Raw genomic sequence first — 17781 nt, forward strand, 5'->3', positions numbered from 1 at the left:
GGAGTCTCCCAGAATCAGCATCGATCTCCCAGTGACTATTGAAAACAATCGGGGAGATTTTAATAGGATATTTTAAGAAAATTACATTACATCATGCGGGGAAAAATATCTCCCAGAATAGCATCAGTCAGAGTTGGCAACCCTAGTCATTGCTCTTCAATGTGAGGTGGTGGTCATATCAAAACTACACCTCACGAACAAAAAGTAACCTCGTGACATTACATCATGATGCTGTGACATTGATTTGTCATGTCACAACATAACATCACACCACAAAGTCAACACATGAGATGTTATCACATTACATTTTTCTCCTTTTAAACATCTGTTAAGAGTTGAGTTAAAAGGGTGTTAACAAAAAATATACAAACAAAAATCCCAAGAATTTTAAAACTGTCTGGCTACAAATCCTTTCCCCTATCAATTGCTCTGGTTTCAGTCTCTTGCAATAACATCATCCTTTTAGCTCTCCAGTCCTCCAGAGGGTCCTTCAGCAATAACAGGGAAGTCAAATCCTGATGGACCTGATTTTCCATTGCCCTACAGCCCCTTCCAGACATTTCAGCAGATGGAGAAGTCACAAAGGCAGCGGATATGCTCCACAGGGAATACCCTAACTTAAGGTTTTAACCGTCTCTACTGCAAGGAATTTATCTGGGATGTGGTTTAGGACAGAAGTGTGGCCAGAGTGCCATTGAGCTCCAGCTATTGGCTGTTGCAACAGCCTTTAGAGGCTATATGGGCAGCTGAGGATAAATTAGCACAGATATCATGTTAGGAGTGTTAAGCAGGCCTGTGGATAGTCCCAGAACATGGAGATAGGGGAAGTGCAAAGATCATGTACAGCCACCTTTGCTCTCCTCCCCCACTTCCTGTGCTGAGTGTAGCACATCCAGAATGAATAATTAGATCCAATATGTCTAATGTGAAAAACAGAAACAACAACTTTAAAGAATCTAAACACACCAACGTTTAGTCTTCTTTACGTATATAATAATAATAAAATACAAATTCTACTTTTCCTTTACACAGTTCCTTTATTCTTTTTGTTTACTCCTCTGATTAGATCATAACTTTATTTTCTTCACAGGTATGTTTATGGCACCTGACTGCCATGACAAAACATAAAATGACTTCAATAGGATAAAAAGACAAGGAAAGAGGTTGCCATGGAGAAAGCATTTGCTTTAGCACAAATTATTATTATGATCCTGTTAAAGGCAACCCAAATCTTTATCCACGTGTTCTTTTCAAAGTCTTTCCACCTGGTTATTTGGGGATCAGGTTTTTTTTACTTACATCTACAAATAAATGTTAAAACTAATGTAAGGCATTTTTAAATTTTGATATTAATTTATTTTAACTGTGTAGTCAGATATTTATACCACAAAAGTTTTAGATATATATTTAACTTAAGCCATTAAAATAATAATTCAGTATTGGATGGATTCCATATAATTTAATAGAGAACAGTGGATCCATGCCATATTTTTAACATGTATTTGTAAAATGTTATTGTCTCAAACATGCTAAGATGGAATCATCTGGGATCGATGGAAACTCTGCATTTGGAATCATGGCTGAATATTTCCCTTAACCTAAGTATCCTATGAATGCTGTACAAGGCAGATCCTTGCTGCTGTTTTTTTTGTTCCTTTGGGTACATTAGGGATTGTTTGTTACTGAATTGTAATATCTCTTTACCCATGTTATTTATTTTATTCTTGTATTTTTGTGTTTTCTAAAATGCAAAAAGCTTTTTAAATACAGAAATAAAGAATTAATATAGTGCTGTAAATTTACACAGTTCTTTGCAGACAAGTTTTTTGTCCTGAAGATGAGAAGAGTGAGGGATGGGCCAAGGGAACAGACTGAAGGGTTAGAGCCTGACAATATGCTCAAAACCTCAGAATCAGGTAACAGGATGAAGGAGGTGAAAAGAGTGTGGAAGGAGAGGGAAGTTTTAAATAATTAATTAACAAACATAAAAGTACCTGATAATCTGCAAATGTGGAAATTTACAGTAATATGTATAGAATGTGTAGGTAGAAACATAGTATTGTACAAGTTGTTATGTAAAAAAGTAATGGTGGTACTGTGAATCCTTAAAATCCTTCCAGCATTCTGATAATATCATGAACCATAAGCCTGAGGCTTGCATCAGAGCCTTAATATTGATTTATAATCTGGTAACCTGTCTCTCCTCATCCATTACATTTTTAAAAAATACAAAAAAAAACATTCTTAGACATGAAGAGGAAGTCGTTCAAAATGGTTCAGATACTGTGTGAATTTCTATTGTGCTGGCACTACAGCAGCATGATTATGTGGGCAGGGAGTGGCAGGATAATCATAGTGATGCAATACTGGAAAGTTTTACACATTATGACAGAGTATCAGGATTATGGAGATAATTTGCATTTTGATTGCATCTTTAATCCAAGAATCTCCCCCATGTTTTCATGCAAATTAGTTAATTAATAAAGTCATACAACACCACAGTAAGGTAGATGATGCCCATTTTACATATGGGGGAATTGAAGCACAACAAAGTGAAGCAAATGTCCCTGACAAAGTGAGAAATAGAACATATTAGTCCTGATTCCTAGACACAGGCTCCAACTTTTAGATTGCACTTTTCACTGACATCAGCACTATTAATTTATTTTCCTTTAACAAACAATGTGTTAACATTTCTAGGCACAAAATGAAAAGTCTGTCTTGCCACTGTAAAACTGTTCTTTTGGGGGAAAACGGTGTAATTTAATTTCATAGCAGTTGAAACAATGAGTTTGACTGGGTATTGAGCAGTAGTTGATTTTACAAGAAGCAAAGTGATTCACAAAGTATTAGAGGGCAAGGTTGAGTCCTAAGTATATAAATTTTTAACTCAATTGTATTTATTTATTTTAAAAAATAGTTTAAAGAGTTTTCTCTCACTGGAGCAGTGAAAAAATTGAATTTGTAGGTGCTTTTCAGTCACATGATAGTTAAAAAAATGGCTTGCTTAAATACAGTGCAAATAGGACTTGATTCTGTGTTCACTGAAGTCAATATCAAAACTCTCATTGACTTTAATGGTGCGGGGTCAGAGCCTTGTTCTTCACAGAAAGAAAAATGTGAGCACAGGACTAGATGTTCAGGAACCTGTTCCTGAGTTCTAGTTCTGGCTATGATATTGGCTTCCTCAGTGGCCTGGGACAAGTCACCAACCTCTCTGCCTCAGTTTTCTCCTGTGTAAAATGGGGATAGTAATATTTATTAAATTTCCTTAGTATTCAATAGTTAATATTTGTAAAGAGCTTGAAGACTAAAAGAGCTAGACACAATTTATCCAGAATGGTGTGTTTTATTTTGTGTTTAATGTTTTTCCTTAAATTACTTAGTTGTGTATTTTAGTAAAGTTATTACTGCATGCTACCTACTTTTAACTTAGTCAGATTACAGAAGCTATCTTCTCACTCAAGTGCAAATCCAGAGTAACTTTACTCCACTGAAGTCAGGAGGTCAGACTGGTGTAAAAGTGGTGTGAAATCAAAGGCAGACTCACAGTATTTAAAATTACAGGCAGATATTTTAGACATGATTGATTTCCTGAATCTTGAAAAACTGAAGAAATGCAGTATCAGCTGATGTGTACAAGATTAAAATTTAGCACTCAGTCTGCTGTAGGAGAAAAATGTCTTAAAATAAAAGAGGAACTACAACTTTTAAATGTCAACACTAACTATAGTAGAGAGGAGAGAGACTGAAAGAATTGTGAAAATAAAATTTTAGGAAAAAAATATTTTCAGAAATAAGTATGGCCGTTCTTATGTAAGTAATAATGAAAATTTGTAAACCAAATGTATAATTTTCATGTAGTATTAGCACATGTGGTTTACGTGGTATTACACATATAAAGGAAACAGGTCCTTTCCTTTCTTAACAAAATTCTGATAACCACCTCTTCCATTAGGTATTTCAATTATAATGACCACAAACCACTCTGTGTTTGCTCACTATTAATTTGCTCAGTATTAATTTATACCTTTATATGCTGATCCAGCATGCACTTAGTACTAATCATAAAGTTTACTGCCATGAAAGCATTGACAGGCAATGGAACTACTCATAGTACTAAGCACTGTATGTGATTGTAAGCTCTTTGAGACAGGGGCTTTTTTTCTGTTTGCAAATATTAGGTCTGATTCTCTGCTATGTTACTTCAGTTTTATGACAATTTACAACAGGTATAGAATCAACCCATTTGTCAATTGTATGGTGATATAAGTGTAAAAATAAGAAAGAATGGCTAAAGGGACTGGTTCTTACTTCTGGGGAAATTCTGTACCACTACACACCTGCAGAATTCATGTACTGCACAGATTTGTTTTTTCTCTGCAGAAAATGCATTCTGCTGAAGAGGCACTGCAGTTACACTTTTTGCCCACCAGGGCCTGCTGTGGAACCAGAACAGAGGGCAGCCAGCTCACAGGCAGTAGCAACCAGCAGCTGGCTGCATTCCTCACAGTGCCCTGCCCACAGGGCCAGGGTAAGAGGCACAGGATATGGGGGAGACAGGGGAGCAGACAGAACAGGACACATGGTGCTGCTGGAAGGTCAGAAACTGGGGTTCAAAAGGGCTAGTGGGGGGATAGACAGGGACGTGAGCTCAGGAGCTAGTGGGATGACAGCATTGAGCCAGGGGCTGAATGGGGGGGACTGCAGGGCCACATGGGGACAGGTAATGGGGGGCTGCAGGGCCACATGGGGACAAAGGAAAGGGCGGAGTGCAGGGACACTCAGGGATGGCAGGTGTAGGGATATACTGGGACAGGAGCCCTCTGTGAATCAGCTGTTCTGCGGCATGCGGAGGCGCTAGGAGGAAGGGGGAGGGGGCGCGCTCGGGGGAGGGAGCGGAACTGGATGGGAAGAGGCAGGGTGTGGGTAGGGCGGGAAGAGGCGAGGCAGGGGTGGGGGCTTGAGAGAAGGGGCAGGGACTGAGGCAGGAAGACACGAGGCTGGGGTGGGAGCTTGTTGGAAGGGGTCGGGAGTGGGCGGGGCTTGGGGGAGAGCAGGGGGTTGAGCACTCCTGGTGTCCAGAGGAAGCCGGCACCTGTGTCTCCAGATTAAATGTATGTCAATCAACAGAGCCAGAGGCTGATAAGGACCAGCATCTACTGTGGCAAATTTAATCTAGAATAGAAACATAGATTACAGCAACAAATGATACTTTCTTTTATCTCACTGCATTACTGTTCAGCTAATTCACATAAAAACTACTAGCCTCTGTTCTTGGACTGGAGAGCAAGACATTTTGACACTACACAGATATGGCCAATTGCAAAATCTACATCAGATTAAAACCAGAAACTAAAATTAATTATTTTTAATTTAACAAGCTCAGCATCAAAATAGAAAGGTAAATTATAACTGAAACAAGACAATATAACTTCAAGAAGCAGTTACAGACAGCAATCTGTTCTTCACTAGAACTGCTCATGAAAGGCTCTAAAGAAGCTATCTGCTATGAGAGAAATAGCATATATGAGAATACAGACCTGGTATGAACATTCATTATTTTTATTTTAAATGGGTTTTATCTTGATAAGTTTAAAAGTAACTTTTTCTGTCAGGATGGAAATTTCCAAAGAGAATTTGTTTGACCTATCCTCCCTGTTCCTAAATATAAGGATTAATAAATTGTCTTGTTTGAAAGACAATGATGGCTATGGATACAATTTTGTCATGGTAAAATTAAGCAAAATTCAGTAAAGAGTAATGGAAAAAATGTACAAAATCAGGGTAGGTCACGTTGGGGTTGAAACCAAAACTGGATCCCTGATGCCCGGGGCTGAAGCTGAAGCCAAAGAAGTCATGGATAACTGATAAAGTCATGGAATCTGTGACTTCCATGACCAAATCATCCTTAATGATGACACCTGGTCATACTTACTTTTAACTTTGCTGATGGATGAATGTTGAATGTCTGGTGTTGTTGCTAGGTCTTTGCAACCAGTTATTTTTAGAGAATTCGAGACCCCACATTCTGTATGTTGCTAGAAGATGTTAGTTCAAAAGTGGTCCTGTGACGTTGTGCAGTCTATATGGTTTTATAAAAACTTGATAATAAGTCAATATAATGTAACTGAGATAGTTTTAGAGAAAATACGGTAATAAGTGAATGTAAGTAACTGGGATATGCCTCACGCAAAAGGTCTCTTGTAAGGTATCATTACAAAGCTTATAATCTACTGAGTGTGATCATCTGATTTGTATAAATGTACCACTCTTGTATCTAAAGCTAGAAATATAAAATGTAACTCTGAGGGCCTATTGTAATTGTGTAAAGTGTGGACCATTAATGATGGTTTGGAATCTTGATGACTCCCATTGTCTGCAGATGGCTGTATTTACCTGTGAGTCTTCCTGTATATGTGTGTGCTGGCAAGTGAGTAATGAAGTCTTGCAGTGACATGTGATCATGTCACCTGAACTGGAATCCATCTTTAACCTGGTGCTTTTCCAGTGAGGGGGGGTGGAAACCCAGAGAGACAAAGAGTTCCCGCCTTATGCAAAAGATATATAAAGGGGGGGAAGAGAACAGAGAAGGGGAGAAGCCATCATGAAGAATCCCCTAGCTACCACCTGAGCTGCAACAAGAGCTGTACCAGGGGAAAGAGTTGTGCCCAGGCCTGGAAGGTGTCCAGTCTGAGAAAAAACTTACTGAAACATCTCTGAGGGTGAGATTATCTGTATTTAGTTTGAGTAGGCATAGATTTGCGCATTTTATTTTATTTTGCTTGGTGACTTACTTTGTTCTGTCTGTTACTACTTTGAACCACTTAAATCCTACTGTCTGTATTTAATAAAATCACTTTTTATTTAGTAATTTACTCAGAGTATGTATTAATACCTGGGGGAGCAAACAACTGTGCATATCTCTCTATCAGTGTTATAGAGGGCGAACAATTTATGAGTTTGCCTTGCATAAGCTTTATGCAGGGTAAAACGGATTTATCTGGGTTTAGACCCCATTGGGAGTTGGGCATCTGAGTGCTAAAGACAAGCGCACTACTGTGAGCTGTTTTTGGGTAAACTTGCAGCTTTGGGACAAGTGATTCAGACCCTGGGTCTGTGTCTGGAGCCAGACAGGAGTGTCTGGCTCAGCAAGACAGGGTGCTGGAGTCCTGAGCTGGCAGGGAAAACAGAAGCAGGGGTAGTCTTTGCACATCGGGTGGCAGCTCCCAAGGGGGTTTCTGTGTTCCAACCCGTCACAGGTCCCACTTCTTAATTTTTTATATTTTGGGGTATCACAAACTTTCAGTCCATGAGGTTAGCAACAGTGAATGTTTTTTAAAACTGCTAGTTTTTGCAGGACTTTTCCAAACTGGTGCTATCCTAAGGATTACTTAACTCCAACCTGATTGGGCCACGCTGTTGGAATCCAAGGTGTGTTTCACATCATATTGCCCAAGAGCCATGGAGGGAATCATTGCCCTGGAGGTGGAATAAGCCAGGGTCACAAACCATAAGAATAAAAGGAAAAGACAGTGTCTTTGCCTTTTGGATTAACAAGCCACTTGAGGAAAAACTGACATTACAGAACCCCGAGACTGATCACCTCTGAGGAAGGAAGTCACAACATCAACAAACAGGCTACACAATCCTTTGATCAGTCTCCTGCACCCTGCTGCTGGTAAGAAGCCCTGTATCAGCAACATCACCATCTGGCTCCTTGACAGGGGTTCCAATTTCTATTTCATCAGAGCCCAGATCATGAGAGTTGAAGCGTTTGTTAACTTCCTGTTACTTTAAAGCTCTTACTTTCTCCTTTTTCTGTTTTGGAGTTGTGTTTTTATTATCTGGAAGACATCCCAGCCTTTTATTCTTTAATTTTAGGATGTAAAAGTGTGGCTCTGTATGTGTGCATATGAGCACCAGTAAATGTCCCCATGAGAAAACAAGTTGCCCAGGTTTTAACAAGCCTACACTCTGCTGTATATAATACTGTGACTGGTTGGATCACAGAAACCCCCTTGGGAGCTGCCACCCGATGTGCAAAGACTACCCCTGCTTCTGTTTTCCCTGCCAGCTCAGAACTCCAGCACCCTGTCTTGCTGAGCCAGACACTCCCGTTTGGCTCCAGACACAGATCCAGGGTCTGAATCTCCTGTCCCAAAGCTGCAAGTTTACCTGAAAACAGCTCGCAGTAGTGCGCTTGTCTTTAGCACTCAGATGCCCAACTCCCAATGGGGTCTAAACCCAAATAAATCCGTTTTGCCCTGCATAAAGCTTATGCAGGGCAAACTCATAAATTGTTCGCCCTCTATAACACTGATAGAGAGATATGCACAGTTGTTTGCTCCCCCAGGTATTAATACATACTCTGAGTAAATTACTAAATAAAAAGTGATTTTATTAAATACAGACAGTAGGATTTAAGTGGTTCAAAGTAGTAACAGACAGAACAAAGTAAGTCACCAAGCAAAATAAAATAAAATGTGCAAATCTATGTCTAATCAAACTAAATACAGATAATCTCACCCTCAGAGATGTTTCAGTAAGTTTTTCTCAGACTGGACACCTTCCAGGCCTGGGCACAATTCTTTCCCCTGGTACAGCTCTTGTTGCAGCTCAGGTGGTAGCTAGGGGATTCTTCATGATGGCTTCTCCTCTTCTCTGTTCTCTTCCCCCCCTTTATATATCTTTTGCATAAGGCGGGAACTCTTTGTCTCTCTGGGTTTCCACCCCCCCTCACTGGAAAAGCACCAGGTTAAAGATGGATTCCAGTTCAGGTGACATGATCACATGTCACTGCAAGACTTCATTACTCACTTGCCAGCACACACATATACAGGAAGACTCACAGGTAAATACAGCCATCTGCAGACAATGGGAGTCATCAAGATTCTAAACCATCATTAATGGTCCACACTTTACACAATTACAATAGGCCCTCAGAGTTACATTTTATATTTCTAGTTTTAGATACAAGAGTGGTACATTTATACAAATCAGATGATCACACTCAGTAGATTATAAGCTTTGTAATGATACCTTACAAGAGACCTTTTGCATGAGGCATATCCCAATTACTTACATTCACTTATTACCGTATTTTCTCTAAAACTATCTCAGTTACATTATATTGACTTATTATCAAGTTTTACGTCACAAATACTTGCTCCATATTTTGTGTAAGTTATTATTATTTATTTGCATTACCATAGAACCTTGGAGCCCTAGTCAGGGACCAGGTCCCCACTGTGGTAGGCATGGTACAAACACAGAACAAAAAGACAGTTACTGCCCCAAAGAGTTTACAATCTAAGTATAACACAAGAGACAACAGATGGTGTGATGGGGTATAAAGCCCTTACTATTACTGAGAGGGTTACAATTAGCCCCTCTGCTAGCACCTGGAGGTGTGTTAAGTAGGTTAATTAGCAGGTTCACTTGGAAAGAAGTCAGATTTCCTTAAAAGGAGTAAGAATGATCAGTGTTAGAGAAGACCTAGGAGCAAGTGTTGTTTCCTTGCTCTCAGAAAATGAGCTCATAGAAGTCAGGAGAGAAGAGAATTAGAAAAAGTAATAGAAAATGAGTTAACTTAGCTCCTGGAGTGGGTCTCAAAATTGGGATAGGATTTCAGGGATGTAGACTTGGGGTGTTAGCCATTCTACTGGACACTGGAACAGGTGATGTAAAGACCCTGCAGTTTAGGGACAGAAAGACTATTGAGTTGGGACTTGCCTCAAAGACTCTGCTTGAGGCTGCAAGACTATTGTGTTTTTTTTTTTTTTTTTTGACTTTCTGTCCCCCCTGGAAAGAGGAAACAAATAGTGACCTGGCTGGAGGACTAGATCACAAGAAGAGACAAGACAACTACCAGGTTGGAGTACCTGTCTGCGGGGATGCTAGTTTGAGAGAGCTACATTATGCCTAGCTATGAGAGGGTGCACCAGCAATGAGTGCATTTTCCTACAGATAGATAAGTACAAGAAAACAATACAACAACCTTGGTCAGCAAGATAGGCTGTGGTATCAACACACTAGCAGCCTAATGTTTGTCAATGTTTTTTGTAGAAATCACAGAAGAGGTGATTTATTTTGTTTTAAGGAGTGGTATGAAGGAAAATAACGAAGTAGCTTTGAGGATGTTTATGGGGTGCTCCTCCTGAGAATGAGGGGAAGCAAGGAAAGAAGCACATAGGTGCTTGTTTTAATATTTAATGAAGTGTGTGATGGAGGTTGGCACCATTGAATCAGTGGTGGGAGTCAACATTTTGATACTGAATGAAAGAAGATGGATAAGGTAAGGATAAATTTCGGATGGTCTGGAAAGTGGAGACAAGCAGCTTATGTTTGATGTGAAAAGAGGGAGCAAGTGGAGGGATGCAAAGAGGGAAATCAAACAGATGGATTAGGAAAACTAACTTTCCTAAGAAATATAAAGCTGTCATTGGTAAACTGTCAAACAAGAGTTGCCAAACTTCTACTTCTCAGTGTTCTGATAAGGGCTACATTATATCTGCAGGATGGTGTGTGGTCAGCAGGGAGGAAAAGGGTTAGCTACTATGCAAAAATTCAAACTCAAGGAAGCTTTGATTGGTTTTGAGGTTGTGGTTTAGACACCACCAATAACTTGTTTTCAGCCTCCAAATATTTTACCTACTCCAAGTCCTGGTTTGACAGTTTGATAAAGTTATTTAGTTGGGGTTTAAAAAAAAAAATGGACAGCCACGTCCTTAGATTCCTTTTTTGGATTGATAAGGATTAATTTGATTTGATAGATTACAATATTGATAACTTGTTGATTTGAACTTGACAAATGTACTGTTGAATTAATAGTTCAGTATTGATGTTTTCTTGATCTTTTGGTTTAATAGTCTTAATCAAATGTATAAATGATGGTCATACTGCTTTCAGTAAGCAGTATGGGCCAGAACTATTGAGAATCTGGGCAGATATCCACCTAAAAGTATCTGGCTTCCCTAAATTAACCTTCAGTTTGAACACTGCAGTACAATTAAATAGCTGAAACCTTAAATATTTTGGGGCAGCAGGAAACAATGAACTTGATAGACTTAGTAGACTCAAAGTATTGCATCAATCAGTGGTTCTCAACCAGGGGTCTGGGGCCCCCTGGGGGGCCACAAGCAGGTTTCAGGGGGGCCACCAAGAAGGGCCAGCATTAGACTCCCTGGGGTCCAGGGAAGAAAGCCAAAGCCTCAGTGCATGGTGCCGAAGCCCAGGGCCCTGAGCCCCACCATCCGGGGCTGCAACTGAAGCCTGAGCAATGTGGGGGGATGGGGGACAGGGGGGCAGGAAATTGCGCTGCTTGCTACCCCAATGATGGCCCTGGCTTTTATATGCAAAAAAACAGTTATTGTGGCACAGCTGGGCTGTGTGGTTTTTTTTGTTTTTTTTTTTTATATAGCACTGGGGGGAAGGGGCTCAGAGGAAAAAGGTTGAGAACCCCTGTGCTAAATCACATTTTTAATTACTTGATGTCCAGGTTGTGTCTAGGACTACACATGAGATGGGTGGATAAGATAGAAGGCATTTCCCCTCACTGTAGCCCTAGCACAAAGGCTAGGCACTATTTCAGTCTCTTCTTCCAGTACACAACGACAGGAACTCTAGTGCTGATGGGTCACTTAAAAACCATATGTGGAGAGGACAATGACATGATCTCACTCCTTGCAGGCAAAGGCTGGGCATATTGGATCTATAAAAATATGTATCAGAAATAATGAATGTGAATATGCCTTCAATCTAGGGTTGCCAGGTGTCTGGTTTTCAACCAGAATGCCCGGTCAAAAAGGGACCCTGGCGGTTCCGGTCAGCACCACTGACCAGGCCATTAAAAGTCCAGTTGGCGGGGCTGGCAGGCTCCTTACCTGGCTCCGGGCAGGTCCCCGGAAGTGACGACATGTCCCTTGGCTCCTAGGTGGAGGTGTGGCCAGGGGGGCTCTGTGTGCTGCCCGTGCCCTGATCGCCAGCTTTGCAGCTCCCATTGGCTAGGAATCGTGGCCAACGGGAGGTGTAGGGGTGACACCTGCAGGCCGAGGCAGCGTGCAGAGCTGCCTGGCTGTCCCTGCGCCTAGGAGCTCAGGGACATGTTGCTGCTTCTGGGGAGCCTCCTGAGGTAAGCACCACCTGGAGCCCACACCCCTTACCCCCTCCTGCATCCAAACTCCCTCCCAGATCCTGCACCCCAACCCCCTATCCCAGCCCTGAGCCCCCTCCTGCACTCTGAACCCCTCATTTCTGGCCCCACCCTGGAGCCCGCACCCCCAGCCCAGAGCCCATACCCCCCGCTCACACCCAACTCCCTGCCTCAGCCTGGAGCTGCCTCCCACACTCTGAACCCCATGGCTCCAGCTCAGAGCTCCCTCCTACACCCCAAACCCCTCATCCCTGGCCCACTCCAGAGCTGGCACCCCAGCACGCAGCCCCCCTGAACCCCTCCTGTCTAGCCCCACCCTGGAGCCTGCACCCCCAGCTGGAGCTCTCACTCCCTCTTGTACCCCAATTCCCCAGAACAGTGAAAATGAGCAAGGGCGTGAGTGTCGGGGAGAGCGGAAGGGGGGATGGAGTGAACAGGGGTGGGGCCTCAGAAGGGGCAGAGTGGGGGCAGGGCCTAGGGGAAGAGGCGGGGCAAGGGTGTTCAGTTTTGTGCGATTAGAAAGTTGGTAAGTAACCCTAGCCTTCACTGCTTACAGAAGTGCCCACCTTTGGGCCTAGTCCAATGACTGATCCAGTTGCTGGCTTAGACCAGTCCAGGTTATGTTCCACCCTGCCCCATTTGGTTCTGTGTACCAATGCCAATCACAGGTCAGACCAGATGATTCTGCTCACTGCCTCAAGATGCTGCTTCTAATACTCTACCTGTAACAACATGGAACAACTAGAAAGGTCTATGGGCTGTCTGCCTGCAGTCATGTAATTCAGAAAGGGAATTGCTGGATTCCTTTTCCACTGGGGAAGAGAAGTGCAAAGGGAAAGGTCTGTCTGTGTGCCTGCCTGAAAGGACTTGGGGCTGACACTGAGTTTTTCTTGGGCTGACAGCCTCTCTTCACTCACTCACAATGTGGACAGTAGCTTTGCCCCAACTTAGCCTAAATATTTCTATCTCTGGCAATAAAAGCTAGTACTTTCAGTTTCCTGCATTGGACTCATACTGATTGCAGTTACAAATGCATGCAGAGATGAGTTACCTAGGTGCTCTCCCCTACTCTGAAAACATTGACTGGCCAAAACAATATTATAAACGAAAGTGTAGATCAACCTGGGAATATATTCAGTCCTCTTGGGATTGCTATATATCTGTGCATTAAAGCAATTGAGGCAACAAAATATTTTTATAGTGCTACTGGAAGATTTTAATGTTAATCATATAAACAATTATTATTTCAGACTGTTTTTAATGCAGGCAGCCTTAAATGCAACTTTTATGATTTAAATGGTTCTAAAATAAATATGAGAAAGGAGTGTACTCAGAAGACAATTAGAAAAATATTTCAGAGGCCTGATTTTTCATCTAATACCAGTGTTTACAACAATGAAACCTAATAGAGTTGCACCTGTTTCCCTGTGGTGTGTAAGAAAAATCAGCACCCTGAAATCCCTTCTATTCGCTCTGCCACTGGCTTATTGTACTGGGCATGTCACCACACTTCTGTACCTGTTTCTCCATCTGTAAAGTGAGTATAAATTATTGTTAATTTATCCCAGAGGGTTTGTGAGAAACTTTTGCAAAGTGTATTGAAAATCTGTAGATGAATGGTTCTTCAATACTGTACTATTAAAATTTAAATAAAGCTTTCACTAAAGTAAAACAAACAACTTTTTCTCTTGGTTTAGGGATAGCTGTCTGGCTGCCTAAGTGGTGCAAAGAATGTGGTTTATTTTAAAAACATATTTGCATGGAAAATGGTTTGGTTGATGTGCCTGCGCTAGAGCAGTTGTTTAGCGCTTATAGGGTGCTTGTGCTAGAATAAGATGAATACAAAATATACTTCCTATGAAAACATAGAGCAGAGGGATTCAGCCTAGAGCTAGACTGGAAGAACTTAGGGCAACACTCTTTCTTACCCCTGCAGCAGGGGACCCCTGGGTCACACTGTTAAGCTTTTATCCAGCAGAGTCAAGGGAAGACCCTCACATAATTCCCTCTGCTTCACGAAAAACAGACTAGGGCAGAGCCTGAGCTAGTCAGCACTCACCCTGCCCTTGGCAAAGGTAAGGTAGCCAGAGCCTGTGGTGGCCTCGCCCTGCCTGCCTGCCCGTTCTCCTCCTCCACAGGGGGAGAAGGCCCAAACGCCCTCTAGTCCCTCCCTGCGTTCCGTCGCCTGAGTCACTCCCTTCTTCGTTCCCGCCTGTTCTGCTAGTAAGGACAGTACTGCACATGCCCTCCCCATCGGCCTGAAACGCGTTCATAGTCTTAATACGCATGCGCCTAGTCCTGAGGTGGGAGGGACTGGGGAAGGAGCCCAGCGGCTCCGCGAGCACTGCCCATGTGCGGGGGAGGGACGCTCTTTGCCCTGTGTGTGTGGGGTTTTTTTTCTTTTTTTATTTTTTGTAGCCCCTAGCCTGCGTCGTTGCGCCGTGCCGTCATAACGCAAAACCGCTGTGACGTAGCAAGCGGGGGACCTGCGTATGTAAATTCCATAGTTGTCCTTCCTCCTTCCTATCTCCCCCATTGCGATCGACATCCGGGCTCTTTGGGCTGGGGGCGGCGGAGGGGAGGTGAGAGGCCCTGGCTCGGCTCCCTAGCGGGTCACTACGGAGTGGGGGCGGTGCAGTCCGAGCGCCCGGTGGGGGCGGGGTGTATATGGCGGCGGCTCTGTCCGCCCTGGCTGCTAGGCTCTCGCAATCGGCCGCCGCCAGGTCCTACGGAGTCTTCTGCAAGGGGCTGACCAGGTCCCTCCTCCTTTTCTTCGACTTGGCCTGGAAGCTCCGGATCAACTTCCCCTATCTCTACATCGTGGCCTCCATGATGCTCAACGTCAGGCTGCAGGTGAATGGGGAGGGGCTGCATTCTCCGTTCCCGCCGCCGGGGGGCTTGCGGGAGGGGAGGCGGACGTGACTCCGCTTGTGGCAGGCCATTGTTGGAGTTACTGATTCTTCCCTCGCAGGTACTCAGGGACCGAGGGCCAGTACCGGATTTACCAGGTCGCCAGGCCCATGGTCCAAAGGGGCCCCGGTCCGGCCGGCTCCTCTCCGCCCCTCCCACGGGGGCAGAAGCTTAGTGCTCCCGGCTCCTGCTGCAGCAGGGCAGGCTCTGCCGGCAGCCAAGCTCCTCCCCAGCCTGGTACCTTATGCCCCCCCCGCCGCCGCCGCCGATCAGCTGGTTGCTGGCAGGAAGGAGGAGGCAGCCTCAGCAGGCTTGCGGCTCCGGGGGGGAGGAGGAGAAGAGGGGGGGGGGCTTGGGGAAGGGGCTGGAATCAGGGCATACCCCTGCCGTGAGCACCTGCACGACCTCAGCCCACACCCACAGCCCTCTGCCCACCCTGACCTCTGCACCCTCACACACCCACAGCTCCCTGTACCCCCCTCACACACCCTGAGCCCCCTGACCACTCCACCCCCACACATACCCAGCCCCCCATGCCCTGACTCCTGAACCCCCCCACATCCCCACTCCCATCCTGAGCACCAAATGTGAGCGCCTGCACCCCTCGCACAAAACAGGAGCGGCCCCAGATAAGCGCTCCACACCCCAACCTTCTGCCCCAACCCTGAGCCCCTTCCCTCATCCTAGCTTCTGGCCAGACCCCGCACCCCAATGTATTTTTTACAACATTAGGAAAGATCAAAAGTGGTCCGAAAGAGACCCTCTGCAATTTTCAAGTGGTCTGTAGAAAAATAAGTTAGACTACAAGAACAATCAAGGTACCTCACTTTATTTTTATTGACTTGCTATTACTCATAGGAGGAGGATGAAGGGGGGGGGGAAACGGGCGTGGGGGGTGATAAGAGAAAATGTTCTTTTTCTTGGCTGGGTCCCAGGGAGAGGCCCCAAAAATGAAGCTGAGCACAGGGCCAAGGGGCCCCCATTAACTCTAAATCCACCACTGGCTGTCACGTCACCTGGGCTGGGGATACTGTGTAAGCTGATCCCCACAGTCTCCAACCTACCTGGGCAGTACAGCTGACATGGCCCTGCCCCTTAGCTCCTTTCCACTCCCTAGCCCACCCACCCCTTGCTTCCCATCACTTAAGGCTTAGCCCTCTCACTTTTAAAAATGATTGCTTGCCCCTCCTCCCCTTCTCAGGCTTTTCTGGCACCCCTGTTGTCAGGTATCCAGTTTTAGACTGGAAACTCCAGTAGAAAATGGGATGTGGGTGTCCGGTTAGCAGTGCTGACCGGAAACTAAAAGTCTGGTTATAGAAGTAACCACATTACCCTCTGCTCCTCCCACTCCCAACACCCACCCGAGAGGGCTGGAAGAGAACCTGTCCCGCTGCTGCTGGATGTCACGTAGTGTGGGGGAGTCAGAGTCCTGCACCCCCTACTTGGTGTGATTCACTGTGACTCTCAGCCAGCCAGTAAAACAGAAGGTTTATTAGACGACAGGAACACAGTAAAATCAGAGCTTGTAGGTATGGAAAACAGGACCCCTCAGTCAGGTCCGTCTTGTGGGGTAGGAAGCCCAGACAACAGTGCTGGGCCTCCCTCCGTTTCCCCAGCCAGCTCCACACTGCAATCCCCTCCAGCCCCTCCTTTGTCTCTTTCCCCGGGCCAGGAGGCTACCTGATCTCTTTGTTCTCCAACACCTTCAGTTGGCACCTTGCAGGGGAGGGGCCCAGGTCATCAGTTGCCAGGAGACCGTGTGTCAGCCATTTTCTGTGCAGACAGCATCACACCTGCCCTCTAGGGCTCTGCAACAATCACACACCCTTATCCCACCACCTAGATACTTAAGAAATGCGTAGGGGAAACTGAGGCAGTCACACAGTATTCAGAGAAAACATTAAGAACATTCCCACTTTGTCACAGTGGAGGAGGGGCAGCTCAGTGCAGAGAGACGAAGAGAATGGGCTAGAACCAGGGAGAAGGTAGGTACGCGCTCTCTGTGGGCAGGGGTGGGGGGGATCCTGTTTACCCCCTCCTCAGCCCTGCTGCGCTTGCCGTTTACCCCTGCCCCCTCCCTTACTCCAGGGACCAACCTGAGCTCCCGCCCCACTGGGCTTTTGCCTCCGGCCCCTTTTACAGTCATTCCCCGGGGGGCCCACAAATATGTTTGGAGCCGGGCCCACAAAAAGTTAATCCGGCCCTGCTGGGGGCACTGTTGTCTTTTTAATCTGACTAAAGAGAAACTTTTGCACTCACTTCCAGCTAGAGTGAACGTCAGAGTGTGGCTGTGATGCGTTTTGTGCAGATCCTTACTCGTGAGGGCATTCTGCACACAGTATTTTAAAATTCTGCAAGTTTTATTTGTCAAGAAATAAATGCAGAGGCTCCAGCATGGCAGTGGGGAGCACAGGCCACTGGCTGCATGAAGGTGGGAGATCACCCTGCAGTTCCCCCCACCCCCAGGACATGGACTCAGTAGTGAAGCTGCACCCAACCCTGACACAGCATAAGGACTGGACCTGCCCCAGAAACACCCTGGGGCCCTGCCCCTCTATGCCAGGTGCACCACGTGTGGGACAGGCAGGCTCAACCAGGCAGGATCCACGTGTGGGAGAATCTGGATACAGGCAGCTCAGTGGGGAGGCTTAGGTGTGGAGGCATCTGGATGTGCACAGGCTCGTTGGGGGAGGGGGTTCCAGGTGCAGGGGCAATGG

General features: G+C 45.0%; 1 protein-coding gene across 4 annotated transcripts in view; it reads left to right on the forward strand.

The window, feature by feature from the left end:
• The first annotated feature begins 14669 nt into the window (after positions 1 to 14669).
• LOC101953358 (small integral membrane protein 10-like protein 2A) overlaps positions 14670 to 17781 on the forward strand; it is a 30333-nt gene continuing 27221 nt past the window's right edge. For 3 of the 4 annotated variants that reach the window (XR_010590865.1, XM_005304711.5, XM_065558983.1), the window contains exon 1: positions 15744 to 15882. Coding sequence is in view for 1 of the 4 variants with exons in the window: in XM_042853197.2 (XP_042709131.1) it covers positions 14822 to 15007 (186 nt within the window). In the remaining 3 variants the exon portion in view is untranslated. Of the gene's footprint in view, positions 15008 to 15743; positions 15883 to 17781 lie in introns of those variants that run through there. The other variant, XM_042853197.2, reaches the window with a different exon arrangement.

This window comes from Chrysemys picta, chromosome 10 (genome assembly GCF_011386835.1).
Source record: "Chrysemys picta bellii isolate R12L10 chromosome 10, ASM1138683v2, whole genome shotgun sequence".
Lineage (NCBI taxonomy): Eukaryota > Metazoa > Chordata > Testudines > Emydidae > Chrysemys > Chrysemys picta.